The sequence below is a fragment of the Bombus vosnesenskii genome, unplaced genomic scaffold (assembly GCF_011952255.1).
Source record: "Bombus vosnesenskii isolate JDL3184/JDL3185 unplaced genomic scaffold, Bvos_JDL3184-5_v1.1 scf7180000013349, whole genome shotgun sequence".
Classification (NCBI taxonomy): Eukaryota; Metazoa; Arthropoda; class Insecta; order Hymenoptera; family Apidae; genus Bombus; species Bombus vosnesenskii.
The window spans coordinates 843128-870663 of NW_022882985.1; the positions used below are offsets into that span (position 1 = coordinate 843128).

Sequence of the window (27536 nt, forward strand, 5' to 3'; positions counted from 1 at the left end):
TTGCTTGCGAGTCCGTGGATGTGAACCTTTGTTTTGTACAGAAGAATGGCTGCCATCTTTAGTTTTCGATGGATGTTTTCCGAAGAGATCGTGAATTCTCGTATTTATTGTGGTATTTAATAACGTAATAAAATCTCGAATAGTGAAATAACGTTTCCCGCGATGTAAAGAGTGTTTTTTCGTTTATTATTTAAGCTGCCCTGGTGTGACTTCCATTAAAAAATGCTTGTGTTTACATCCAAGTTTAAAGTGAGCTTCTGTATTCCTGTCATATTAAGGTAAGCAATACATTTTTATGGATTCTTATTGTTCCAAATGAGTAGAAAGTTGCAATTATCGTGACAAATGTTCAAAATTCAATCGAACTGTCATATGAAAGACAGGTGTAATGCTCCATTCTGTTCATATTATGAATCGTTTGTGACATTCAAATTATTTTGCATTTCGTGCCTTTTTACAAATCGTTTTCGAAAATATAAAGTAATTTTATCACCGAGAAGTTTTTCACAATTTTTATTGACATCTGTCTTGTTTTACCGCTTATTGCTGTACTTGACTTAATAAAGAAAGAAAAAAAATGTCTACATCGCGAAATTTCGATTTCGGCGTTTTAAATTGATTTCGATTGCAATTTTTTCATTGTCTTTTTGCAACAAGAGAGAGATTTAAAAAGTATTTGTTGATTGCAATTTTTGTTTCCGAATGGTGGCAACAATGATTAGTAAAATGGTGAGCGAGTACAGGTCAACCACATCGTACACATACTACTTAAGTTGTCTAACTTACGTGATTATTAACTTTCGTGTAATGTTTAAACATTTATCCTGCGTTCTTCATCTTTTCTTTTACGTCTTTACTCGAGAATTTTACACAAATGATTACTTTGTAACTATCCAATCTTTTTCTACTTCTTTTTGTTAGGCTAATATGATATATTTTTGGTTTTATTCAGATTAGTAGAATTAATCGTGTATTTGCGAATTACTAAACCTGTTGATATTAAGAAATGGCTAACGAAATTGCTGTATAAATATGTAAGAAGATGAGGTTGTATTCTTACTATTTCATGTTAGAGGTTTTCATAATTGATTGACAATTTTATAATTTTACTTATATATGTGTATATAATTATTATATGTTATTTGTAAAAGTAGGAAGAATAAGTAAATAAGTGAGTGACAAAATTCTTCAAAATGATTTTGCTTAGCACATTTTCTTATTTCAAGTGAATGGACATCAAATATAAAATTAATTTGCTTGCAGATACTCTAAGGTTGTATGGTGTGGTTGTAATAACAAATATGTTCCATTCAGGCAGTATTTCAATTAATAATATTGCATATACTGTTACAAACTTTTTCATAATTAAATGATCATCTTATGTTACTATAAAATATTGTTTTCAAGTTTCAGAAATAATTATTTTGAATACATTTGGTACATTCCAATATATACTAGTACATTGGTATATAATATCGTAAGGTTATATGACAATTTTTAGCAAGTTTTTATCAAATTTACAAACGTATAATACTAAATAATTCATGAATGTTATTTAATGGCCATAACCAAGCGAAGAAAGTTTGTATATTGAAAACTATTTCACGGCGGGAATGGAAAAATCAGCCAGGCGGCGCTGGTTTCTCTCCCAGACGGCCATATTGTTACCCCCTCCCTTCTCCCGTTTCTCTGTCTCTCTTTTCTTTCCCTTCTCGCCCGTTGCACATATATATAATATACAGATGTATATGTATATATGTATATACGTATATCTTTCCTTCCTCTCTTGTTCCTTCATTTACTTTCATCGACCACTGTCATTTTCTTTTTTCTTGATCCTTTCGCGATCTCTTCCAATTCCCACTCTTATCTCTCTTATTTTCTTTCGTCATTTTGCTCTTTCGCAAAATTCTTCGCATCTTTTTTCCTGTTGTGTCAAATTCTCATTCGTATGTCTTACTTTGCGTCTCGAGAATTTTAAATTTATCAATATTTTTGCCACGTTCATTTTAATCGAATGATCGAGAAATATTCAACGCATCTCATCGAATATCAAGTTATAGCAGCCGAATTTCAACCGAAATTGATAAGATATTATTGTGGAAAAGTTGATCTTTACACATATATAAATCTCTCGAGACGAGCTGAATGGTTTCTGTTTGTCAGATCAAGTTATATGTGCGGGAAGGAAGTCGCTCGAAGTTATAAAGTCAAATTTGGAATTCTCGTAGTAGGGTACGGCACGATTGCAGATATGGTGCTCGTGGGTAGCTGTCAGTAACTAGAAGCGTCGCTACGAATTTCCTCAGTTGGCCGATCGTAATCATTTCTTCCATTTTTATCTCTAATAGGATACAATTTTCAATTAATTACATAACTCTGCGTATTTTACCTGATTTTAATGACCTTGAAATGCATTGTCAATTTTCAATGAATTGATTGATATATAGAATGTTGCACTTTATTCTAATCTGCAATTGGTCAAACATGTAACAGATATATCTACCATCATTGAAAGACTGTTTACGGAACAAAAATTTATAAAATGAATCATTAAATAATATAACAATAATAATATTAATAAATTTCTGCATAATTTAAAAACTAAAGCCGAGCGGAAGAAGTTGTTCAGTATGTTGATCTTGACAACGTTGTTTGATTGTTTTCTTTTTCTATACATTATGTATACTATTCTATATTAGCTATACTAATCTATGTTATTATATACGTTAGGTATATGTTAGGCCTGATATAGTTTTGTAAAAAGAACATTTTTTTGTGAATTCAAGTATTTGAAAACACGATCGAATCGTTAAAACAAGTTGAAGTTAAATCGATCGAATGCGAATGGAAAGAAGACAGAGGTTTAAATGCTCGAGCTCGAAATTTAGTTTGGTGGGGTACGCCTCTGGTGGTAGCATTTGCTGGCTACGAGGTGAAATCGTATCGACCGCAACCAAGGGAAGTTCGCGCGCAGTGACGGGCACGCGCGACATACACAATATATTACATACTTTATTCACAAGAGAATCAGAAGAAAGTCATTCGAAAGATCTGTCATTTCTTTCATCCAAACTATAAGGAACTAGAAACTTCAATTGTATTTTCCTATTCAATTAAATTTTTATTATGATTATTATTAATAGATAGCTCTTCCTTTTTTTTTTTACATCTTTTCCTATGTATAACATTTAAGAGTTTGATTATTTTAAAGCTCGATGATCTTTGGTTTTTTAACCTGCCAATATCAAAACAGGTACTTCTAGAAATCTGGGTCATATCGGGTAACATTTATTCATTTTTTTATTAAAACAATAGTAACGGATTTGTCAAGTTCGCTGCTAGTGTTCTGTCTCTCTTTCGTGACCATTACCATTGGTCAACCCTACTGACGTCATCGAGAAAGATCCAATAGGACGATGTCAGTGCGTATGCACACTACTATATCGCAACTTATTCGCAAAGTAGTGGTTGGTGGCGCATCGTATGGACGAATTCGTGTCGTCACTTAGCAATAGTTAGGACAGGTTATATCGATTACCGGCAAGATATCTGTCGATCGAACGAATTCAAACATATGGTCCGGATAAACTGTGCGTGTGTTTTTAGATCAACAAGTTCGAAGATTTCTTAACCTTTGGAGTGCTTAGTCTGTATATTACTTACTTACATTACATTACATTACATTAGTAACATTAGTTACTAAGTAAATATTTAAAAAATACATCTTTACTTAGTTGCATTATACTTTTAATAAAATGACATTGTACACAAATTTTATTACCAAGCCAAATAAAAAGAAGCTTATAAAAACAATGATTTATTTATTATATTAAACGTGTAATTGGAAATCAAATTATTAAAAAAAGCAAGATGTTACACAAACTATAATACATATTAAAATATTCTTTATTTTAAGCTACAACAAATAAGAATGAGTTACTAAAAATTGTAAAAAGATTTCCAGATTAATAACAAAGCAACTAGCAGGAAATTAAAATATAAATAAAATATAAAGATCAAGTTATAAACAAACACTCGAAGAGTTGAAGTACGTCTCGTTCACCGAGTTTTATTGCTTTATTGCTTTTATTTATATTCTTTTTAGAATATAAACTGGCTATTTAAAAGATATCGCGATCGATTTACCTCAAAGTTGATCGTTTTCGTATCAGGCGGAAAACTTGGTACATATAAAGTTACAGCGGTTTGCTGGAAGCTGTTCGAGAGCGAGACCAAACTACTAATATCCTGTACTAATTGATTTACAATAATATCTTGTCTAATGATAGGAATCTATCTTCAGATTCATTCAAAAAATTAATGTTTCGGCAAGGAGGTCTTAATATTAATGGTATTAATGTATAGAGGTGAATAACCGACAGGAGGTTAAGTACATAGAACAAAATTCCTACATAGGGCGCTTCGTTCCTGAAAAAATGAAATTTGAAAATTGATCAGGCCTATTCTCAACTATGCACGTTCGAATTCAATTTTTTTGAGAACTAGCCTTTAAGCCCTTAAACAGACAAATTCTATTCTATATTTTTCATTTATTTTCGCACATAGAGTAACACCTTATGATTGTTTACTCGCACTCGTTTAGTGATTAGCCAAATTCACGCGTGCTAAAGAAATCTGCAAATTTGACTTTTTTCGAAAACGAAGCCTCGAATGAAAATATTTAGTCTATATTTTCGGTCTGTTCTTTCATGTAGAATAATCCCCGTCTCATTTGTACCATCAATACTGGGGCTATATATAGCTATAGTAGTTGCACGCATCTGGTTAATTCCGCTGGAAAATCAAACGCAATACCGAGACCAGCAACGATTTCGCAAGATTTACGCCGCAAAGAACCGATGCATTTCTTCGGGATGACATCACAGTGTATTAATGGTGCTCGCGGTTACTATGGGTTACGACGTATTCACACGATAAACGGAGGAGCGTGTACCGTGGCAAAACTTTTTGCTGTTGACAGAGGAATACAGGCGTGCTGGGTCAGCCATAAAATATATCCCACGAAAGTAAACCATTCGCGATTTTTCCTCATCACAGTTGAATCGATGCATTTCCCTTATCTTTATGTTTTCTACGTTTACCGCATTTTATCGCATATGATTACGATTGCATAAAATTCCGACGTGATAAGGTTGTCCCGCGCGCGTAGTTAGTTTTATCTAAAGCGCGATTAAACAGATGTTTAATCCGTTTTATCGAATAGCGAACGCCAATAGTTTCCACGCGGAGATGGTTCTTTTCGCGCTAGGAAAAGATTATGCAATCGTAGAAGTAGATGAGAACATCTTTCGAAGAAAGAGATAAGGAGAGAGAATTTCTAAGCGTCCAGATTGACGGTGCAACGAAATGTATATATAATAATGAGATTTAGTCCGGTTTGGAGACTCGCAGACTCGAAGGCGAGAGAGAGAGAGAGAAAGAAAGATGCACGCTTCTCGGTAACCTTGGTTTTAATAGCGGAGGTGCACAATGCTGAATCTTCGTCTCTCGTCCCCTCTATCTTCCAACACTCCCACGTAATGCACAGAGCCGCGTTACGCGTCCGATCTTTCGCGGCTAACGAACGCTTTTTCAAGATATTTTTATCCATCGATATTTCTTACTTTTGATAGGAATTCCAATTGAATTCCCGGATTTGAACCTCGGCCAATAGAGGATGATTATCGGGCAATGGGATGATTTCCAATCGGTTTAGCGTGGATGGGTCTTTCTTTAACCATAGTGCGGTCGCATTCCTAAGTGATTAATCCGCAGAGTTGTTCGCTATCGCAGCTGTCGGCAAATAGAACGAAATTGTCCGCGGCAATCTCTTCTAGCCAATTCTGTACTCGCGCTCTTCTCTCTCGTTAACCGCCGATCGAGAAGTGTTAGAAAGTTGAAATGATTCAAGATTATATTTTAGTTGGTTAAGGAACAAAAAGGAAGAAAGAGATTTATCAACGACAGTGGCTCGCAAAAGTATTCGTATGCATGGGCGAAACTTTTTTATGCGCATATTACGTGTTTTATACGAAACATTTTGAAATTTCATTAGTACTGTAATGACACTCAACTGTTGTGGTTATATTGGTAAAATTTTATACGATTCTGAAGATGTATGCAGAAGTTACAAGATATGTATTTAGTAGATATAAATAAATAAGATATATATTTTGCTGATATCACAAAAGTATTTAAAATAGTCGTCCACGATATTGGTAAGTAGACTGCGGCTTTTTATGCAAATCCATATTTTTGGCAATATAATTAAAAATATAGAATCTTGCTAGGAAATTATTTCACTCGTTAAATATTATAGAAAGCACTATATTTTTGATACTTTATATGTTTTTTCATATCATGCGCATTCTATACAATTTTGCACTTCCGAATTTCCTGTAAATGCATAAAAATCGGCAGTTTATTAATAAGTCTCAGCATTCACTGGGACCATCTTTAACACTTTTTATATGCTTGAAGTGATTATTCATACTATATATTAATTTTTTACTAAATATAAATTTGCAATAAATATGTTGTAACTTGTATGTATATTTTCAGATTGGATTCAAATTTTGCCAATATAATCTTGGCAGTCGTGTCTCATTATAGTGCTAATGAAATATCAAAATGTTTCATGTAACACGCACAATATGCACATAAAAATTTTCTATGGGAAGTGTACGAATACTTTTGCGAGCCACCGTAGAAGAGGGTTCGTAGTAAAATTTGAAGAGGATAAAGAGCAGCAGTTTCGTGGAAACGCCAAGCCATCTTTTAGGAGTTTGCCGAACGACTGCGATTCCCGTGGTGGTGTGTTGCATATCGACCGCCACGAAAGTACGAAAAGGGATTGCAAAACTGCGGAGCGGCGCGCACGAGCACATTCGCAGGCCTCGTGACGCTCCCATTCATTTACATGCATGATCGAGCGGAGTAGCACGAAACTCTCGCGGAATGGAGTGCTTGTTCTTTGCGCAACAACCATCTTCTTCATGAGTGGCGTTTAAATCCCTCCTCGTTCCCTGACCATCCTCTGCCTCTTGTGTCTCTTAATTTTGTGGAATTATCCACGTAACGATCCAATGTATTGTCTACGTAATAGAAAAAAAGCAGGAGAGTTCCGAGAAAGAAACGGATATTTTAGAAAGTTAATCGTGGAAACATACTATCGCGAAAGAAAAGCTTCGCGCAGTGGCATCTGTCTCGGGCATAGTATTGTCTCGTATCTCGGTTTACTTCCACTAGCAATTTCTCGTTCGCCTTTTTCAACTCTGTCTTTCTGATTCCCTTTCTCCTTGTCTTTCTCCGCGCGATGTTGTGTGCGGCGCGTTGTCCTCCTTCCACTCCACGCCGATCTGCCGTGAACATAGCGAAGACAGCGCAAATGTGAAGAGAGGACAGCGCGATACCGGTTATTGGCGGGGAACTGGCATATTTCACCGAGTGTCCGGCAATCAGGCCTTTGTATACGGCTTACTGTATGTTACACGCTCGTGCTCTCCCTTACCAGGGAGGAACGGAGAGCAGAGCGAAAGATGGACTCACAGAAAAACGGGCTTGGACGGGGAGAAAGAGAGAGACAGAGAAAGAAAGAGGGAGAGAGAAGTCGAACGTTTATTTAACGGCGTAGAACTAGTCGTAGGTATGGTTAGTATCGTCGTTGGTGGGAGGTCGCGTTATGGTCTCGCTGCTTTTCTTCGATTCTACGCGTATTTCGAACGAACGACGAGAAAGTGGATGGAATTAATGCTGCTTTTAAGGGGAGAAAATCAACGTCATTTTCGATGGGCATAAGCAAAATGGGAAGCATGCTATAAAAAGAATCAATATGGATAGGATTCTTTGTATACGTTTTTACGGGAGATCGAGTTACTTTGATTACTAGTATCCCCCGTATAACACGATAGTACGTAGTTAAGTTCCGAAAATATGCCGTGTTATACGAAACAAAGAACTGATACAAAAATAAGATTATGTTCCAAAGATTAACAAAAGTGTACTAATGTTTATTAAAACAGTCAATAATTAATCAAGTTTTATAAATTTATGTTACATAATATTTTCTTTTTCGTCATTACTAAATTCTATTAAACGACGTTCGTTAATCTATGTATGATTTCTATTTTTGTTAGTTGTGAAAAATGTTATCGATTTTTTTTATCAGAGAAGCTTCCAACTGCTGCTTCCCTATGGCGCAAGAACTCTCGAGTGCAAAGGGTTAATACTCTACAAACTAAGAATGGATTAAAAGTTTCAATATTCCAAAATTGCGCAAATCTGAGACAATACACATACGCTGACTCCAATGAAAGATATCGAATGACGATGCTTGCACTTAAAAATTCCGATTACGCGCCGGTTTGGAAGAATTACTCAATCCTCGAACCGTGCTAGAGTGAATCCGTGTTGTAGGAGCACCGTGTTGTACGGTTGATACCTGTACCTGATTATCGAATCAAGATTTAAAAAGAGAGAGGAATCGGGATATCATTGCCAGTTTCATCCGCACGATTGCTCACAATCGGGCTAGTTACATGGCAGTAGAATGCGCGTTCCAACTGCGCACGGGTTGCTGGTGAGAGCAACGCCGTTTCCCTGCAACGTTGAATTGCCCTGTGGTTGAGAAGGGGTCAGCGGAAGCGTCAAACAACTTGTTGGAGACGCTGTCGACACATGTCGAGTAACAATGCTCGATTGATAATATTGTAAACAGAGTAATATTGTATCCAACGAGCTTTCTTTCTGCTCCCACCGATACGCGATTCTTCGATAATTTGCAGCGGGCAAACTACATAAAACAGCGAACGACGTTTTATCTGGCTGAGCTAGTTGGAGAAATTGATATAATAGCTTAACAGGAGCAGGTAAACTAGAATGGCAAATATCCGTGAATAGATGTGATCAGGGATGGAAAAGAAGCAAGATGGTAGGACGTGGAAGGAGAGGTCAACATCGAGCGATAATCGTTCAGGAATAATTTTGGTTCGTATCGAATCAATGCAAGGGTCGAGGTACGCCAAGTAGGTCGCCACAAATCCCATTGCTGCCAACGTGACAAACCAGCCCGTGCAACGCTGCACGCTCGCGCGCGGAACCTCGTTAACTTCACGACTGTTGGAAACATCGCGGCAAAATAGCGGCCAGAACACCCGCCGTTGTTAACATCGACGATAGTTGCCTCGCTGCTGCGACCACCCAACTAATCCTTTACCCTCCGGAAAAGATACACTGCCTTCGCAATATTATCAAGTCTTGGGTAACTCGACAACAATCAAACCAAACAAAAGATGCTTTCTTCTTTCTTTTCTTTTTTTTTTAATATTCCTAATTGTTTAATATAGTTAAATACATTTTGAGGGGGGGGGGGCGGTTATGAACGAAACAACTGTTGCCTGTTCGGATACACACATCGGACAAACTTCAACTCCATTAACAACCAATAAATCTTACGCAGAAATAATGAAATTAGTCACGAATCAAACAGACCAAATGCACAAGGAGTAAATGTAAACTAGACAAATTGGTACCAAACTTAACCACCTAAATTGTCGATAATGCTAAAGATACCTTGGTTAATCCTTCGAGTGTTCACAAAACCTAGCAAAAGTCTTAAAGTCTGATATGTAACGAACGAGGGAGGTACAACGAATTAGGAATTTTGGATACACTTATTCGGTATATTGCACCATAGTGTGTGGCTGTGGATGTTTATGTAATTTTTGTGAACGTAATTAGGAGAATAGAAGGTAAATAAAAATTCGCTTGGTTTACTAAATATTATAATAAGTGCTGCATTTTGAATACTTGTTTATATTTTTGCATATTATATGTATTTTGTAGATTTTTTTAATCTCTCAAAAACGCGCGAACGTTCGCAGTCAGTTACTAATGTGTGTTATTCTGTACACATCCGAATTCAGATTGACCAAGTTCGAAGCATTATCCATTTCCAGTGTTGGCTGTGTGACGTACAGATTAAATACTAAAGACATTAACATCGAAAAGACGTTTATCGATATGATATTTCTAGGAAATCGTAGTGACACACGGAGGAGAAACCAGTCGCCTAGAAAACGCTCTACGTTGAGGTACTATTCCGTAGGATGATTAAATATTTTATAAGATGTTATTCTCGGTGAAATGTAAATTGTATTTTACGAAAGTGCATCGCGGTACGTTTATTAGCCAGCTCGCAATGGAACGCAACCGCTGAAGCAAGGTTTATATTTAGCTACGCGAATATAGTTTTGTTTCTTTTACAATGCTGCAGTTGGTTCTGGCAATTTCCCTGATTTCGTAGCATCTGAAATAATACTGCGTTCCAGCGGTTCTCGGCGCTTACTAAGCGAGTACTTGGAAAAATGCATTTTTCAGAAAGAGCGAGGACTGGCAAGAGAGTTGCCTGGTGAAACGGACGATGAAAACTATCGAAATCTCTTCGGAATTTCACAAGATTTGGTTAAAATTTAATCGAATGTAGCACACAACGAGGAACTGCAGAGTGCATAACCTCGCTTAACAGACGCCTGCGTGGTTGCGCGATGAAAGCTGAATCCTTGCTATTGGCGTTTTGACAGTGCCGATAACGTCGTTACACTGTAACCAGTCACGTGACAGCTATATAGCTGTATAACGTACGATGGCTTTCGTCAAATCGACCGCGACAACACCCGATGAATCGGCGATTCGAGGGTTAAATTCGATCCCATGCACCATGTAGATCGAGACATCTGAGCAGGAGCGTGGCAGAATTTACTGGAAATACATGCTGCTCTTTATGTGTACATACAGTGACTCACAGTATTATTCGTGCATTTATAGGAACTCTTTATTATATATATATTATACAAAATATTTTGAGGTTTTATTAGCAGTGTAACGAGACACAGCTGTCGTTATTATATTGGTAAAATTTGAAACGAATCTGGAAATGTATACATGGAGGTTACAAGATATTTATTGAAAGCACACATTTTCTAAAGATTACAGAAATATTAATACAGACAATCATTAATTGTAATAAGCCACAATACGTAATGTAAATTGTAAATGGAAGATCGCGTTAATTATAGGAAACCACACGATCCCACTTTCCATCGGTGAATTACAAATTATACGTTTTTGGACGAAGCTGTTTTATTTGTTTTTTCTTATCCAATAAAATTGGATACTGCGTTTCCTTCGTGCGACGCTAATTAGTTGCGAGTCTTTTCTTTTATATCAACTTGTTTCTAAAAAAAAACCTCGTCCAATTACCGTCCAAACCACCTCTTTTGAGAATGCGGGGACAAAAGCCTGGGAAACGACTACACTGCCGTTAATGGTTTTCAGTAGTAGCAGCACGTGCCACTGACAATGAGTGCGATAGAAACGGTAGCATACGCATCGAACAAACTGCCTCCTATTTACGCATTCGTCACGTGATCCTGACTCTAGTTTCGTTCGCCGTGGAATTTTTCATTTCGCGATACCTATATGTTCGCGTTACCTCATCAAGTAATTAGCAATATTTGGTTTGTAAATTAAACAAAAAATGAAAACAAAAAAAAGAGGTAACGATAGAACATGCTGTTCAAAGTTGGAAGAATGAAAATTATGATTACGCTTAGAAGCGTAAAAAATATATATAAAAAGTGGATAAATATCGTTATGCAAAACGGTCTTGATCTGAGCTCGCAGATTATCGTTATTGCTTCGACTGATTTGCGATACGAGTGGATATACAACCGCTCTTCCTTACAATTATGTTATATTGAATTACTAGGGCGATCCGTAAGTTCGTGCGTTTTTTAAATATATTCCCTTGTACTATTTTGTAGTATCATTTAGTAGCCCTTCAAATGATTATATTTCATTTTGATTAATTAATTGTATTTTATCCCATTGTTCGTTTAGAGAGGAACACGGAAAAGTCGGAAATTCGTGTACTTCTGCGTCACTACTTGGTGCGAAACTTCCAAGTAGTAAAAGCAGCGAAGGAAATACTATATTTTCTTTTTAAACAAAATTCGCTTCGGAGTTCTGCTAAAACGATTCAGAAGACTATTCATTGCGAAAGATAGTACGAAAGTAATGTATTTAAAAAACACACGAACTTATAAACCACCCTAGTATTTATTTATTAAGCAATTTTAATCAATTCATTAATCCAAATTAAAATTCATTTACAATTGCAGAAATCTGTATCGCGCAAAAGCAACGCGGTTGCCGCTCTATTCTCTAAACTTTAAACTACAGTTGAAATTTGTCTAAAATTGCGAAGCAGAAAAGCGGAAGTAAAAGAAAAATACGTACATGCTCTCTCACTTTTAGTTCGCTTCTCCTTCACTTTCCCTTGCATATTTGAAAGTATTTCCATATTATTTGAATACGTTATATTTTCTCTTTTATCGATGGTTGCACGAAACGATTTCAGCTTGGCGATAGCACCTACCGCCGCGCCGCGCCGCGGCCGGCCAATGCCTCGTATCTTTTATATCCGATCGGCTGTTTACGCAATTCGAGTTCGGTGGAGGATATTGACAATACTAACTCATTAGGTGCGCGCGTCGTACACACAAGGTGGTAGAACACGCAGGCACATTTGGCGCAAGTTGAGCCGCACGTGCGGACTTGACACGAGCTGGCAAATGCGTATCGCACTGCTCCTAACGTTTCTTCAAAAGGAATCTTCTCGCCACTTCCGAAATCGCACGCAACAATCTCGGTTTGTTGCGTTTTTTATTCTCTTTGCTTAGGATATACGATCTCTTACGGCCAGGAAACTCGATTATCGTTGGGAGAGGAAAGTGCAACACCAAGTGATTCATCGTTGTTCGTACGATTACGTATTGCGTCGTTTCCTTCGCAGCTGTTATATGCAACCATATTTTAGCAATGGCGAATTCCCTAACAGATAGCAATAGGATATAGTGTATGCTTTCCATCATCCTGTTCGTCTTTTGATCTTCTTAAATATATGAATTTTTGTTCAGGACAGTTGGCGAACGATTTTTAACACCTTTAAGTGTTTATATTATTACAACTACACTGCCGATTTTATGCATTTATAGGAAATGTAAAAGTGCAAAATCGAACAGAATGCAGATAATATGAAAAATAAAATATGCAAAGTATAGCGCCTTCTATAACAGTTGGCAGGCAAATTTACATTTTTCATTATATTCTCAAAAATATGAATTTGCATAAAAATCCACAGTCTAATTATAACGATAGAATTATTATTATTAAATTATTATTTAATTATAATACAGATAGAACAGTTTGTGCGAATAGCGTACGAACGGTCTTAAAATTATCAGTTTACTTTAAAGATTCACCTAGAATAATACGTTACAGTATCATGGATATTGCACTACAATATACTACATACATGCTACACACATGATACTACAATATATTGATAAATTACTCGAACATTAATATTATCTCATCATTATATTGCATAAATTGCGTTTGCTTCTTGTGAAATTTCAGTCTTTAGATATGTTCGTTATTCTGTATAAAAATTATTATATCCACTTCATAAGTTTGTCGAAAACAATAACTTCGTTTACTGCATACAGTGTACCTATATAAAGATACTTTCAACGAGCATGATCCATTGTGATCATTTTATATCCCTAAGAAGCATCAATGTACGATTTGCAACCAATTTTATTTAATTTATTCTATTTAAAATATTTATTTATTGTTTAAGACTGATTTTCTAGAAAACGTTAAAAATGGACAAACAATATTTGTGCAGTGTGCCATCGACATATTAATTAATTAGTTTCAAGTATATTAAACTTACGATCAGTATTATTTAATGGTACATACTTTCATACGACTACCAAAGTTTCATACCATGAAAGCGAAATGTAGAATCTGATAAAAGAAAAAAGAGGAACACTTCATTAGAAAGTAGCCATTGTATGTGAATTTTGTCAACGATAATCGATGAACGACTCTGATATTAAACAATAGAAGACATGATAATTAAACGTATTAAACGCGATTCACGTCGATTCACGGTCTAATCTAAATTGATTTTATCTCGGAATTGCGAGCCGGTTCCACAGCGAAGGATATCATTGTTAAACGCGATCAAAAATTATCATTTCGATCATTTTTCCCTTTCTCTTGTCGATATTGCTATCGTAATTAAATACTTAAGACATGAAATACCGCTTGGTTCCTTTCTCCCATTTCCTTTTCACCGTTGCTAAGTATCTCAGCTTTCACGATATCGAAACAATCGTGAACCCATTCGATAGATCTTTATACAGATTCGTGGAAAACCATATCTATTAGATAAGCATTAGTTTTATCGAACGATTGGAAACGTTTTTCTGGATCAATATCTTTAAATATTCCATGGCCACGTCATGAACGATGAATAATTAATACCCTTTGAGAGATGTTTGGATTAGGGTACGTAGCCAACGACACGTTGAATCGTTTTCCTAAAGTTATCGTCGAATTTTTCAAGGAATCTTTTCTCAGAACTCGTCTGCACTGAAGCAACATGCGGCGACTTTTTCAAGAAACTTGCAACAGCGACAAGAGATTGCTCGATGGTGCTTCAGCGAAGACGAGCCCTTACACTATACGTTTTGTTCAATCGAATGTCGTTAAAAACTTATTATCGATGGAGACTTACTATCTCGAGACTAACAGAAGATTCGTCGATTATATGTTGCAGCCTATGGTTCAGAATCCTCAAATAGCGGAATCGAAGAGCGTGGTATCCCGTCAAGCAGGGCGAGGATAGCCATCCCATCCTAACTCTCTCGAGTTTCCAGTTGGCGTGATTGAAAGGCCTCCAAGACGTCGACTCCGTCGGTGATCAAGTTATCGGGGGGTGGAACAGGTGGAGGTGGGGAGCAATTGTCCCCAGGGCCTGGCCCACCTCCCCCGCCGTCCCCAACCGAGCATACCGATGCTCACGAGAACGATGGTGCCACCGTCGCGTCAAAACGCATTGACAGCTTTCCACAGAGTGCTGAAACCACCATGAGCTTCGTCTTAAAGTTGGGCACCGTAGAAACATCCCTCGAGAAGAAGAACTGTAGCAGCAGTCAGCCGTCCTCGTCGGTGAATCAGGAAACATCGAACCAGACGGGAACCGACGATGCCGGCGGCAAACCACAGATCCTTCAATGTTTGGAGAGCGCTGCAGAAATTCCAACTGGTCATGTTATTTCCTTTTCCACCGTGAAATCAGTTAGCGTTACCTATCCAGTAGCAAAAGCCGTTAGGGAGGTGCAGAGAATCACTGGACCTCAAACGAATACCACCCAGGTGCTGTCGACTCGCGTCATCTCTCAGAAATTACCGTCGTCTAGCCATCAAACGCAGCCCGCGCCTTTAACGCTGAACGCATCCTCCAACGTAACCCATGTTCCGGTAAACGCTCAATCTATATCATCTCCAGGTAGCGGAGTAGCACATGTGTATCCTTTGCAGCATGCCACAGTATCTACGCAGAGCAAACAGCAAACTAGAAATCAGGTGGTCGTCACCTGTGAGGGAAAGCAACAACAGCAACAGACGACCACGATATCTAGTTTGCAGGCTAACATGCCTTTAAAAGTCCAACCGGTCCCTTCGCAGCTTGTCGTAAGCAACAACGCGGTTAGAGCCATCACTACCGCGACTTCGTTGCCCAACATTCAAAGGATACACGTGAAAACGCAAAATCTCGTCGGACAGGGTCAGACGGTTAACTTGCAGAAAGTGAAGGCTGTGACGAATGTCAGTCAAGGGGTAACCGTGCAGAGGAACTCCGTACCTAGGATACAGACCGCACAGAAGAGCCAAATGTCGTCGACTGGTGCCGCTCAAACCACCCAGTTTGCTGTTAATCAAGTCACGAACAATACCAACGTACAGAGAGCCCAACAACAAGGGAATTCGACGCTTCAGAAAGCGCAAGCAAACGCCGCGAACACGCAGAAAGTAGCGCAGGTCTACAATAATCAAAAGGTATCGTCGCAGATGTTAAGTAGCCATCCGAATCATAAAGCACAACTACAACAGATACCGGGTAATCAACAGCAGGGATTACAGAAATTACAGGTTCAGTCACAGAAGACCGTGACTGTGCCTAGGCAGCAATCGAACGCTGCGGCGGTGAATAACGTCCAAAAATGTGGCAACTCCGTAGCTGGTATGCAGAAGGTACAAGTAATGGGGCAAGTACAATGTCAGCAACAGTTACCGCAGGTTCAGAAACACGTGCAACAGGTTCAGCCGCCGACGCAGCATCAGAGATCACAAACTGCGACGGCTTTGCAAAAGTCTCAGACTGCGACCACGGTTAATTCCAGCAGAGTACAATCTTTCGCGAGCGCTTGTAAGAGTAACAGCGTTCCAAATATCAATAAAACGCTCCAGAACGCCAACTTATTAACCGTAAACAAACAACCAGTGATCCCACAGCCACAACAATCGCAGCAAGTACATATCCAGAACTCGTCCCAATTGCAACAACAGTTGCTACAGCAAACTTCGCAAGCACAACAACAATCGCAGCAACAAGCGGCGCAGAAACAACAGTCTCAGCAGCAACAACAAGCGAATACGAATCCACAAACACAGAAAAGTCACAGTATTACGAATGTTCATCAAAAGGTTGCGACGATCGCCGCGACCATCCCCAATAACCAACGAACTCAGGTAGTTAACTCCAAGATTCAACAACAACAGATGGTCATGAGAGTAGGTGTGACGAAGAATCAAACGCAAAATTTACAGCAGAGCAACTTGAAAAGTAGTGTACCTCAGAAAATTGCAAATACCGTAAAAACTTCGAACTCGCAGAACGTTGTGCAACAGTCGTTGCATAGAAATGCGAATGCGCAGCCAGTAAAAATAATTCAGCAACAACAGAACGTTATAGGGCCGCAGAATGCTCAAAAACAGCCTGGATGCATCAAAACGATACCTCCTCAAAAACCAGCTCAAAGGAATCACACGCAAAAGGTAGCCGGTATTAAGACCTCTCTAAATACAAACGTAGCTGCGGTGAAAGGTCAAGGTCCGGCAACTGCGATCGCACAAAAGACAAGCATCAAAACCTTGCTTCCTCAACAGACTGTTGCCACGAATATGTTGATGCATAAAAATCAGCCGATTAAAATACAGCAGCAAGCTATACAACAAAAACAACTTATTACAACGTCACAGTTTTCCCAGCAAGTTAGACAACAATCTGGACAAGTAAAGACGTTACTGCCAGTAACTAGCATGGAACCTCGCAAAGATGTTGAGAATAAGTTAGTGTCTATTTCTGTCACTTATATATTCGTTGATCTTTTATTTCACCCCGCGCGCACATTCTATATCAATTGAATAATTAAATTTATTATTTTTCCAGAATCGAACCCGAGCTGCGCGAATCTAAAGAAGACGAGCGTCAACAACGTCCTATAACTCCAATTATAAGAATACCTCCGCCTTACGAGGTAACACATATATCGTAGTAAACATAACGCAAAGTTTAATAACGAATCTTCAGTGCCATTTTTGCAGTGTACACTGTTGCATTTTGTAGTCTGTATAGTTGTTCCTAGAACACGTAATTCTTGATTATAGTGTCTTCAGTACGTCCTACAGGATCACAATTATGGGGCACCACCACCACGAACACCATCACCTCCGTCACCCCCATCTCATGCAAAACAGCCTATCAACGGTGCCGGAAGTTCATCTACGACTTCTCAGCATCCTTACATTTATGGAAAAGGTACGAAGTCCTACTAGCTACTCGATTAGATTCACAATAACAATGAAAGCCGTGTATTTTTCATGCGACTTTGTGTTATTCATCATAGTTGTTAGTGGCGCTAATATGGACGACGATGCAGCCAGTGCTATCAGTAGCGAAATAGGCAGGGACGCAGAACTGGAAGGCGAAGAAACCGAAACTGCTCCCGAGGGTGAAGGGGATGATGAAGACAGTGTTACTAGATGTATATGGTAATTATTTGTATTAAAAAATATATTAATTCATATTTATATATTGTATATTATATTATATATTGTATATTATATTATATATTCATATTTGAAAATTTGTTCATTTCTAGTGACTTTGAACACGATGATGGATACATGATCTGTTGTGATCGTTGCTTGTAAGTTTAAGTTGTGACGTTTAAGATATTTAATGGAATTCAGCTCAGTGCGCTGCTATAGCAAGTGTAAATTTTTCATTTCAGAGTTTGGCAACACGTTGATTGCATGGGTATAGATCGTTCTAACATTCCTGACGAATACCTCTGTGAGATTTGTCGACCGCGACGGGTAGATAGGCAAAGAGCTCGTGCTTTGCAAATGCGTAAACGCGAGGAATTGCTAAATTCAGATACATCATCCGATACATCGTCCACCAGTTCGGCAGATACTGACGTTGGGGTCAGTACGATTCCCAAGAAACGAACTTTGCAACAACAAATTCCTCGACGAAAATCCGAACCTCCGCAAGTAAGACGACTGAACAACAATAACAACAACAATAATAATAACGTCGCGAAAAGGCAGAGGAGAGATTCTCATCCGAGACAATCCAGTGCTGTTCGTAAAAAAGAAGCTACAAAGCGAGGCCCGGGTAAACGCAAAGCTAAACGGAGAATGAGTTTGGAAGATAAAGAAGAGGAAACTCAAGATACGTGGAACTCCAACGTCGCGCCACTAAGACAGTGGATCGAACGTTACGAGGAAGCAGTGACAAATCACTATAGTCCAGAATTACGAGCCAGGATATCATCTATCAAAGTAAATGGTACACACAGTGATTTGAGACAGAGTAACATGAATGTCATTGCCACCGGAAAGTGTAGGCTCAACGTACATAGTAACAACGTTAGGGTAAGTATTTTTTCAAACGAGGACAGTTATTTTTTAATGAAAATAAGTATCTTAAAAAATTTTTTACTCTTCTTATATAGTTTCTGGTAGCAACGATGTATCTCCCACCAAACACACCCGTCGTTGAATTACGAGGAAAGTATATGTTAAGTACGCAACATCGACCGTCCTATCCTCAAGGAAGGCATCATACTCAGAGGCCCGGACCCTTTGTATTCTTTTATCGATTACCACGAGACGGAACAGAAGTCTGTGTAGATACAAGAACGTATGGAAACGATGCTAGATTTGTGCGACGTAGTTGTAAACCTAACGCGGAAGTGAAACATTGTATAGAAAAAGGAACGTTACATTTGTATATTGTGACTACAATCGCGATTGAGAAAAATGCCGAGATTACGATCAGACACGAACAACATGATCTCTTGCTATCCCCTAATCCAAATAGCCCTATGATGCCCATTGTCTGTGCGTGTAATAACCCGAGAGAATGTCAAATAGTGTCTCTAAATCAGTTGAATAGAAGAGGAAGCAACGGAGCATTGGCTGAGAATGCAGATGGCCGAGAGCGGAGACGAAGGGGTAGACGAAACACAATTTGCGAGGACAGCGATTCCTCGACCGTGATATCCAATAATACTGTCATCACGCAACCTGCACCACCGCCGACGACAGTGTCATCATCGGTATCCGCACCACCAAGAAGGACAGTTACAACCACCGTTGCAAATACGGTGCGCCAAATACCTAAAGAGGAACCGCTGACGCTAGTGCAACAGCCGCAAACTTCTCCGAATTTAAGTCAACCAATAGTGCCAGAGACTAAGAAAGACAAGAAGAAGATGACCAGAGAAGAGAGAAAGATGGAAGCTATTATGAAAGCTTTCGAGAGGCTCGAGAAAGCGGAACAAAGGAAACAAGAAGTTCAAGCACGAAATGCACAGCGGAAGGAGTCTGGTGGTACGCATAGCGATAACGAAGATAGTCATAGCGTCACGATACAAACAAAGCAAAAACAACAAAATTCCGATAGACCTTTAAGGCGGAAGAGAAGAAAGGGTAGAGCAAGGACTACTAGTACTTCTCAATCGCAAAGTAGCAGTCGAAGAACTAGATTGAATTCCGCGGATTCGGACGAATCGTCCGGAGAAGAAAGCAATTCGATGCAATCACCACCTTTGTTAAACCAAAATCATTCGCAAAGTCGAGATGCTCCTTATCACCTGCATACTCCTGCCAAAAGCACGAACGAAAGCGTGACTACAGCTGGTCATCAAGGAATACCAACGGCAGCTGGTTTACTGTTGGCTTTAGCAAATTCTAACGCACCCGGACCGAGTTCGCCTCCTTTGCAACAACCAACGCCAGTTAAAAGTCCAACCTGTGACAGTGGTGCAAGCAGCAGCTCCCAAAGTTCAACTCCATCCACTCCTTTATCCTCGGCTTGCTTGTTAGTCGCAGCAGCGGTTGGTCCTCTAGCTCCTGGCTTTAAATTTCCGAAAACCAAGAAAGTTCTAATGAATGAATGGTTAAAAGAGTCACCCGATCCACCGCAAAGCAATATATCTCAGATCTCACCGTTACCAGCATTACCACCGGCTTCTGCGACGAATTCGATAAATCCTCTTTGCAGGTCTTCGGATTTTTCTTTACCGACGGACTCATCCGCAGAATTCTTAACGCAGAGTTATGCAGCCAAAAGTTTAGCCACTCTTGTGCAGGCGGCGAATTCGGTATCTGGAATATGTGATTCACCGCCACAACGCAAACAACAGGCAATCAGTGGAAATACGATTTGCCCTGTTTCTACGGGATCTGCCAAGAAAAGATGGTTACGTCAAGCCATTTCTGAAGAATGTGATTCACCAAATAGTCGACCGGAGAGTCCGCCGGCCAGTGAAATGGTAGCTCCACCGAAGAAAAGAAGAATAGCTAGGGAAAGTTTATCGTCAGACAATTACACTCCACCCACTACACCTACTATGTTAGTCCCTGAGTCCACTCCGAACAATAGATCTTTGTGTCCTGTTGAAGTAAGTTGCCGTTTGATTGTATGTTGAAATGTTTTTTTGTAAATTAATAGGAATTTGATTTCTTAATTAAACCATTTTTTTCAGGACGATTTCATCGAGCACCTACAATCCTCGTTGGTTGATCAGAATGAAGAAGGTCACACGGCAACAGAATCTGTAAAGCAAGAGGTTGCCTCACACGAACACGCGAATTCAAACGAGGCCGTACGACAAAAACTTTCGATAGATATTCCACAGGATTTTCATCTCAAAACTCTAAAATCCGAGAAACATTTAGTGATAGACACTTCGATAATGAAACAAGAGAACATGGGGGTGAAGAAGGAAGAGAAAGATGAAATGGATTGTGACACTTACATGCACTTGGAGTCAAAATCTTTTATCAAGAATGAATTGCGATCTGTTAAAAACGAACCGGTTGGCCATCAGAAAAATAAGAGCAAGAAGGAATATATTATAAAGAAAGAAGAGAATTTGGATATGGAAAAAGGTACCGTCGAGATAGTCGATCAAAACGAAGGAGACATAGAAATGGAAGATTTCAGCTCTCCAGTCGCTGTTATGGAATCGGATGCAATTCTAAAGGAACGCGTGGCTGAGATGAAACTAGAATTCGGAGGTAGTATAAGTGAGATGGTTAAAGTTGAAGACGATAAATGTGATGATGATAAAAGATCCGAAGACGCGAAGTGCGAAATGAAATCTGACGACAACATGTCGATCGATGAATTTGACGTTGAAGCTCAAATGAAGAAAATTACTGGCGACGATGGAAATGATTATAAGGAAAAAGTAGATACTAGTTCGGAGAAGGATAAAAGCATGGATGGTATTGAGGGTTTGATGGAGAGCTCCAAAGAAGATTCCGAATCTGAGGATAAAGAAATAGATGATGTGAAATACGAGTCGCCAACGTTCAAATCATTCAATTTAAACCACGAGGAAAAGTTATTCAAAGAATTCGGAAGCAAACCCGAACCAGAATGTATCATTGACAATAGCATTAAAGAAATCGAACAGAGCCAGGAATCTCAGAAAATTGAACAACCGTCCGCGTTCGTTACTTCATCCGAAGAATCCATTTTTGAGTCTGTGTCTTCCAACATGGACACAGAATCTATCACAGAACCACCAAAGAGTTTCCATTCCATTCCACCATTAAGTGAACGAATTCGTAAAAAGACAGAAGCAACAAGTGCTCCAAAAAGCCAATTAAATTTTGAAGCAGCTATTATCGAATCTACCATTGATATGGAGACAGAAGATGAATCCAAAAATGGCGAACAAAAGTCTATGCTCTCGACGGCGTTAAGGGAATTGCTGGAAGCTAAGTTGGATGATCTAACAAACGAGAGCGCTAAAGAAGAAATGATAGAAGAAAATAATACACCATACATCGAGCCGAAGTCTGAAACTTCTGAGCAGATTATAGAGATACAAGAGTGTACAACAAAACCAACCCCTCAAAATGTTCACAATGAAGAAACTCCAGTAAAAGAGGAGGAAGCTCCGCCTAAAGAAATCAAACGATTAAAGGACCCGAGAACTGTCGTTCCAAATAGTATGCCAGCTCCTGCATTTAAACCCGAAACAATCCCTCCTGTTAAACGAAAGGTTAGAATAACTATAGAATAAAATTTCTACTTCGAAGTTATTCTACCATGTGTTTCTTGTTTATTCAAAAGTAATTTACTGTTCTAGTTGTCCATATCAGAATACCGTAAACGCAAACAGCAATCGTCTGGCACGCCTCCAGAACCTGAACCGTCGAGTGATGCTTCTACAACAGATAAGGGAGGAGCTAGAGGTAGATCAGACAGTGCGAGCAGTGGAACTTCGTCGCTCAGTTCCGATGAGGAAGGTTCCAAAATCTCATTATCTCTTGATGTACCGACCTTAACCACATTACCGCTTTTCACGAACGTGGAAGGCGAGGAAAAGAAAGGTTAATATAGAGGATACTAAGAGGTTTAAGGTTGAGATAATAACAATAGGTTTAAGCGTCAAAAATTATAAACTATTTTGTTACAACATTTCATACTCTTATAGGTGGTGAGGAAGGGACAATTGGTTGGTCTGCCGCGCCAACTTTAGTCGAACGTCAAAGAGAAAATCTTACAGAAAGATTGAAACGAGAATTTGGATTGTTCCTCAGCGACGACGAAGAGGAAAGAGCTCGCAAACATGGTAAATATTACTATTCTCTTTTGCCATTTCATTACTTTTTACATGACTGTAAATCGTTACAGGTTTAACGGCGGAGGCAATACTGAAAGCGCGTAAAACATCTCCGCCTCATCCTACTGTATCGAATACTCCACCAGGTTACCCGGTACCTCAATTGCCTCCTCAACCCTATATACCTCCTCCAGGATCTGCATCCATCCATTATTCTCAGTTCCAAGCTAAACCTTGTCCCGTTCAGTACCCAAACTTCACAGTTCCACAGAATTCTTCGCAACAAGTCTATTCGAATGCTACACCTCAGACATCTGCAAATAAACAGCCACAACAATTCTTAGTACCCCAAGCGTCTCAAGCACCACCAGGCTCAAATCCGTATCCTCCCCAGTTTATTCCGCCGTCTACCACAGCAGTATCGATCTCCAAATACACGCCTGTTACACCGCCACCTGGAAATCAAATGTATCCTGCATCTGGCCAATCACAGAAACAGTTTTATAATCACCCGGCACCAAGGTCTTAACCCACATAAAAGGTAGCTCTGTCGAAAAGTTTTTAGTCTGGAAAAATTTTTATTAGACTTCGTCGGATCGCGAGTTAATTTGTCGATTGGTTTCGAACAAAAGCGAAACTCGCAGCTGGTCGCTTAATTCCATTAGATTAAAGTGTTAAGTTATCCTCCCTGGCCTGAGAAAAGGGAAGGGGGTGAAACAAGATATCTTGAGTGGAACAGAATATAAATTCACGATCTCTTCTATTTAACGTCATTCGTGTTATAGCAAAAGGGTATTTAGATTATATGATAAGATGATAATTCGCGCACGCAACTGACAGTAAATCAGAAGAGATTCGTGATACCAGGTGCTACACTGTTCTCTCTTGTATTAAAAACCTTTATGTGCGTACATCGTTGATTGTGAAAGGAGAAACAAGGAATATTAATACTACTGATGGTTTCGGAGACGCACTCGATGGAATTTGCGTGGCCTAAAGTGATAATTAAGTATTTTAAACAGAAAAAAAAGAAATCGAAAGGAATGAAAGAAAATAAAACGTAATGCTCTCACGCATTATATGACCGTGTTTAAGGAAACTACTGGCATCTAAGCATTATGGCCAAAAGTGTATCGTACGCCGCGTACACTTTTTATATTGGAGAAGTGGTGCCCTAAAAAACGTTTATATATAGCACTAGTCCAATTGTGGCGAAATTGTAACAAAGCTGAAATTAATCTGAATGATAATCGTGATATTCAGAGCCCACATCTGACAGTTATATATATTATATATGTATACACACATACACAAAAACAGATACACAAAATGTGCATACCAATATTATACGATTTTTCTGTAAATATCATTTGCATATATGCATAATATAACGGTGTCGAAATGTATATTTAAGTTAAAGATCGAGGGAGAGATACAAAAAAAATTCAAACACTGTGCTGTGAGTTGCAATTTTTATTTTTATTTTCATGTTTTATTTTTTCTTTTCTTCTTTCTTTCTTTTTCTTCTTTTTTTTTTTTTTTTTTTTTTTAATAGAAAGAACAAAAAGAAAGGAGTATCGGCATGATCGGAATTTTAGGAAAAGTAAATAATAAATTCAAGTGATGATATCACTGTACAGTGCCAGGTTTATTATCGGACAATTGGAATTTTCGCTTTTTAATTCCATTGTGACAATAATGTCGATTCTATGGGAAGGAAACAGGCCTGTTTAGGGTAAAATTGTACAGGCCCTAGACTGAATGTTCCTACGTATCGATTTCGTCACTCTGTACCTCCTGCTAAGAGTCTGACATGTCTTTTCTTTTAAGAATTGTTCTTTTGCGCTCAAATTTTCTAATTTCTCTTCATTGTTTTTCCATAACACGATCGACAGTACAACATATTTTTAGTTGATACTGAGAGGCGTCTCCGCGACAAATAACCTTTTATTTGATGATCCGTGGAAGTCCTGAAACTGAACATTCATTCTGAAGTACAAAGCTCTTTAAGAGGCGATTTAGAGAAAGAATGTATAAAAGAGAGAAAGAGTGGGAGAGAAAGAGAGAGGGAGAGAGAGAGAGAGAGAGGAAGAGAATATAAGCTGCAGTAAGAAAAAAGAAATTAGTATGACAGGAGAATCGTAAGCTATTTTTTGTAAATGAAAAAGTGAGAAAACGAATTAACGAATACATAGGTAGAGTGCGTCTTTTTCGTTTCCGAAATTTGTAAATTGTTCTAATTGTTCTATACGCGTATTAAAAAAGATATCTAATTTTTTGTTTTTCAAAAGATTTATTTATTTGTGTTGTAAATCTATTTTCGTTATTTTCTTTTCTTCCTTTTTAGTCCGGTGATCATTAATTTTTCTGTATTTTTATTTGACGAATGTAAATGGTACATTTGATTAAGGACAATTCTCCCAGTGTACACAGCGAGCGGTGTAATTTAAGATTAGCGTGTTGTACAAAGATTTCATATCGGAATTCTCGCGTATTTGTCGTGTGTACATATATATATATTAAATACGTTAATTAATTACAATTTCTTATTGGGAGTTCCTCGTTGTAATATGAGTTATAACTGTCCGGCTTTTGTATATTTCGCAGATTTTAGACTCATGGTTAACATTCTACCCAAAAGAAATACACACAACGAATTACTTTTCTCGGTCGAAGGGAAAATTTCTAGCTGAAAAGAGTTTAAACTTTGCTGAATCTAAAGGCCATAAATATTTCTTACTTTCCGCTGATCTTTTCCCATGTGCAACAACAATTATAAACATCATAGGATATAGGAAGCAATTATCGAATCAAACATTAAACACAGTACTAGAGAAAGAGAAGCATTTGATCGATATACTTGATGTTTAAAGAACTGACCTAGAAAACTTTTCGAGGTAACTAAATTTTACTTATTCGCAGAGACAAAGAAAAATAAAGTATTTTCTAATAACGAAGAAGTGAGATATTATGTACAATTTAAGATTTCGATAACAACGTTTCGGATAAATGAAAAATATATTTAATACTTATACATACATATAGTTCCTCGAAGAGTTTTCACGAGCCAACAGATCGATCTGTTTATCACTTTTTTATGTATTCATTCAGTTTCAAACGAATAGTCAAAAAGTGATCACAATTGGTAAATTTATGTAGTTACAAAAATTGCGAGGTTTTAGCAAACGACAAAGCCACGTTTTACTGTTGTAACATGCTTAAAACACAAATTTTTAAACACGACATTAAAGTTTAGAGAGATCTGTAACTAGGGAATAAGATATTAAAAAAACGGAATACAGAAGAATGAATTTTACTGAAATCCCTGTGCATTCTATGGATTTCGCTAGTAATAGAAAAAATATAAAACTACAGTGTACGAGTTCTTCAACTACTTACTAACTTGTGTTTATTTGACTGCAGATTTTATTTAAAAAAAAAAAAAAAGAAAACAAAAGAGAAGGAGCATAAACAAAATAATGACATGGAAAAATACTTGCAATTCGAGAAAAAAGGCTATGGGGAGAGCTAAACGAGCGATATTTTTGGCATTTGGTATTCCTTTATACTTTAGCCGATATTTTGTAATAAACATGTATACTAGTGTAAGTTACTTGCGTTAACCAGGTGCGAATGTGAGATAAGGGTGTGTATAGCTTTATGTTCATCACCTGGTTGGCAGTATTGTGAAACTTGTACATACTTTTTGTAAGATAAATTTAAGTATGAACGTCTCCTTTGAGATCTTTCGAAAGAAAAAGAAGAAGAACATCTATTAAGAGGCGAGTGGAAAAATCCACGTGAAACAGAGAACGGCGATTGAAAGGAAAAGTAACAAAGATCGAAGAATGATAATGAAATTGCTTTTTGCGATTACACATACGTTCAGCTTTGTAATGTATTCTATTCGTTGTATAATTCTCTCTCTGATTGCTCTAACCTATCTGTATAATGGACATTCTGATAAAGTGACAAAGGCGTTCTGTTGCTACGTATAAAGATATAAGTAAGCCGTGTTATAGAGATGAGAAGACAAGAAACTTAGTAAAAAACTCGTTAGTACAATAGTTTCAATGTTGTAAATAAAACAGATCAGTAGTGATGATGATTATTATTATTATTATTATAATATTATTATTATTATTATATGTACATATATATATACACATACATATATATATATACATATACATATATATATATATAAAAGAGAAAGTTCGTCTCTATAATTATACCTGAACACATAATTTTTTTATTTGCAATTCATTGTTACATGTATGTGCCTAGTTATTAGCCACGTTGCAGTATATTCTACATTGTATAATAATTTAATTCATACTATCGATTATTGGATGTAACAAGCTCTCCGATATCAACCTCTATATGAATATAATATTATGGCGTAACGTGTAAAGAGCTCATATTTAGGCATACATGAAATTTAATAAATCGGAATACATTTTA

At 37.9% G+C, this 27536-nt stretch overlaps 1 protein-coding gene and 1 long non-coding RNA gene across 8 annotated transcripts; one reads left to right on the forward strand and one right to left on the reverse strand.

Moving 5' to 3' along the window:
* On the forward strand, nucleotides 1-26911 carry LOC117236509. 7 transcript variants are annotated; one of them, XM_033499521.1, is made up of 13 exons: nucleotides 1-112; nucleotides 196-278; nucleotides 14693-17267; nucleotides 17369-17456; nucleotides 17587-17737; nucleotides 17826-17970; nucleotides 18081-18128; nucleotides 18213-18861; nucleotides 18942-20894; nucleotides 20979-22508; nucleotides 22596-22839; nucleotides 22944-23081; nucleotides 23144-26911. In XM_033499521.1, the coding sequence occupies exons 3-13, from the start codon at nucleotides 15004-15006 to the stop codon at nucleotides 23599-23601; spliced, it is 7668 nt and encodes a 2555-aa protein (XP_033355412.1). In that variant the 5' UTR covers nucleotides 1-112; nucleotides 196-278; nucleotides 14693-15003; the 3' UTR covers nucleotides 23602-26911. The 7 variants fall into 7 exon arrangements, with proteins under 7 accessions (XP_033355412.1, XP_033355416.1, XP_033355415.1 ...); XM_033499525.1 differs by having other exon boundaries at nucleotides 22-278; nucleotides 14693-15975; nucleotides 16060-17267; XM_033499524.1 differs by having other exon boundaries at nucleotides 22-278; nucleotides 14693-15396; nucleotides 15457-17267.
* On the reverse strand, nucleotides 11157-13035 carry LOC117236513. The gene is made up of 2 exons (XR_004493863.1): nucleotides 12301-13035; nucleotides 11157-11477 (listed from the first exon to the last, which is right to left on the reverse strand). It is a non-coding gene; the product is annotated as an uncharacterized LOC117236513 (long non-coding RNA).
* Nucleotides 26912-27536: the final 625 nt, after the last annotated feature.

What these genes read in the sequence shown, in the direction of transcription:
- LOC117236509 (XM_033499521.1), top strand. Translation starts at nt 15,004, where the DNA reads ATGAGCTTCGTCTTAAAGTTGGGCACCGTAGAAACATCCCTCGAGAAG. An exon ending in TACATAGTAACAACGTTAGG is followed by an intron (nt 18,862 to 18,941) that starts GTAAGTATTTTT and finishes CTTCTTATATAG; the next exon opens with TTTCTGGTAGCAACGATGTA. An exon ending in GGAAAGAGCTCGCAAACATG is followed by an intron (nt 23,082 to 23,143) that starts GTAAATATTACT and finishes AAATCGTTACAG; the next exon opens with GTTTAACGGCGGAGGCAATA.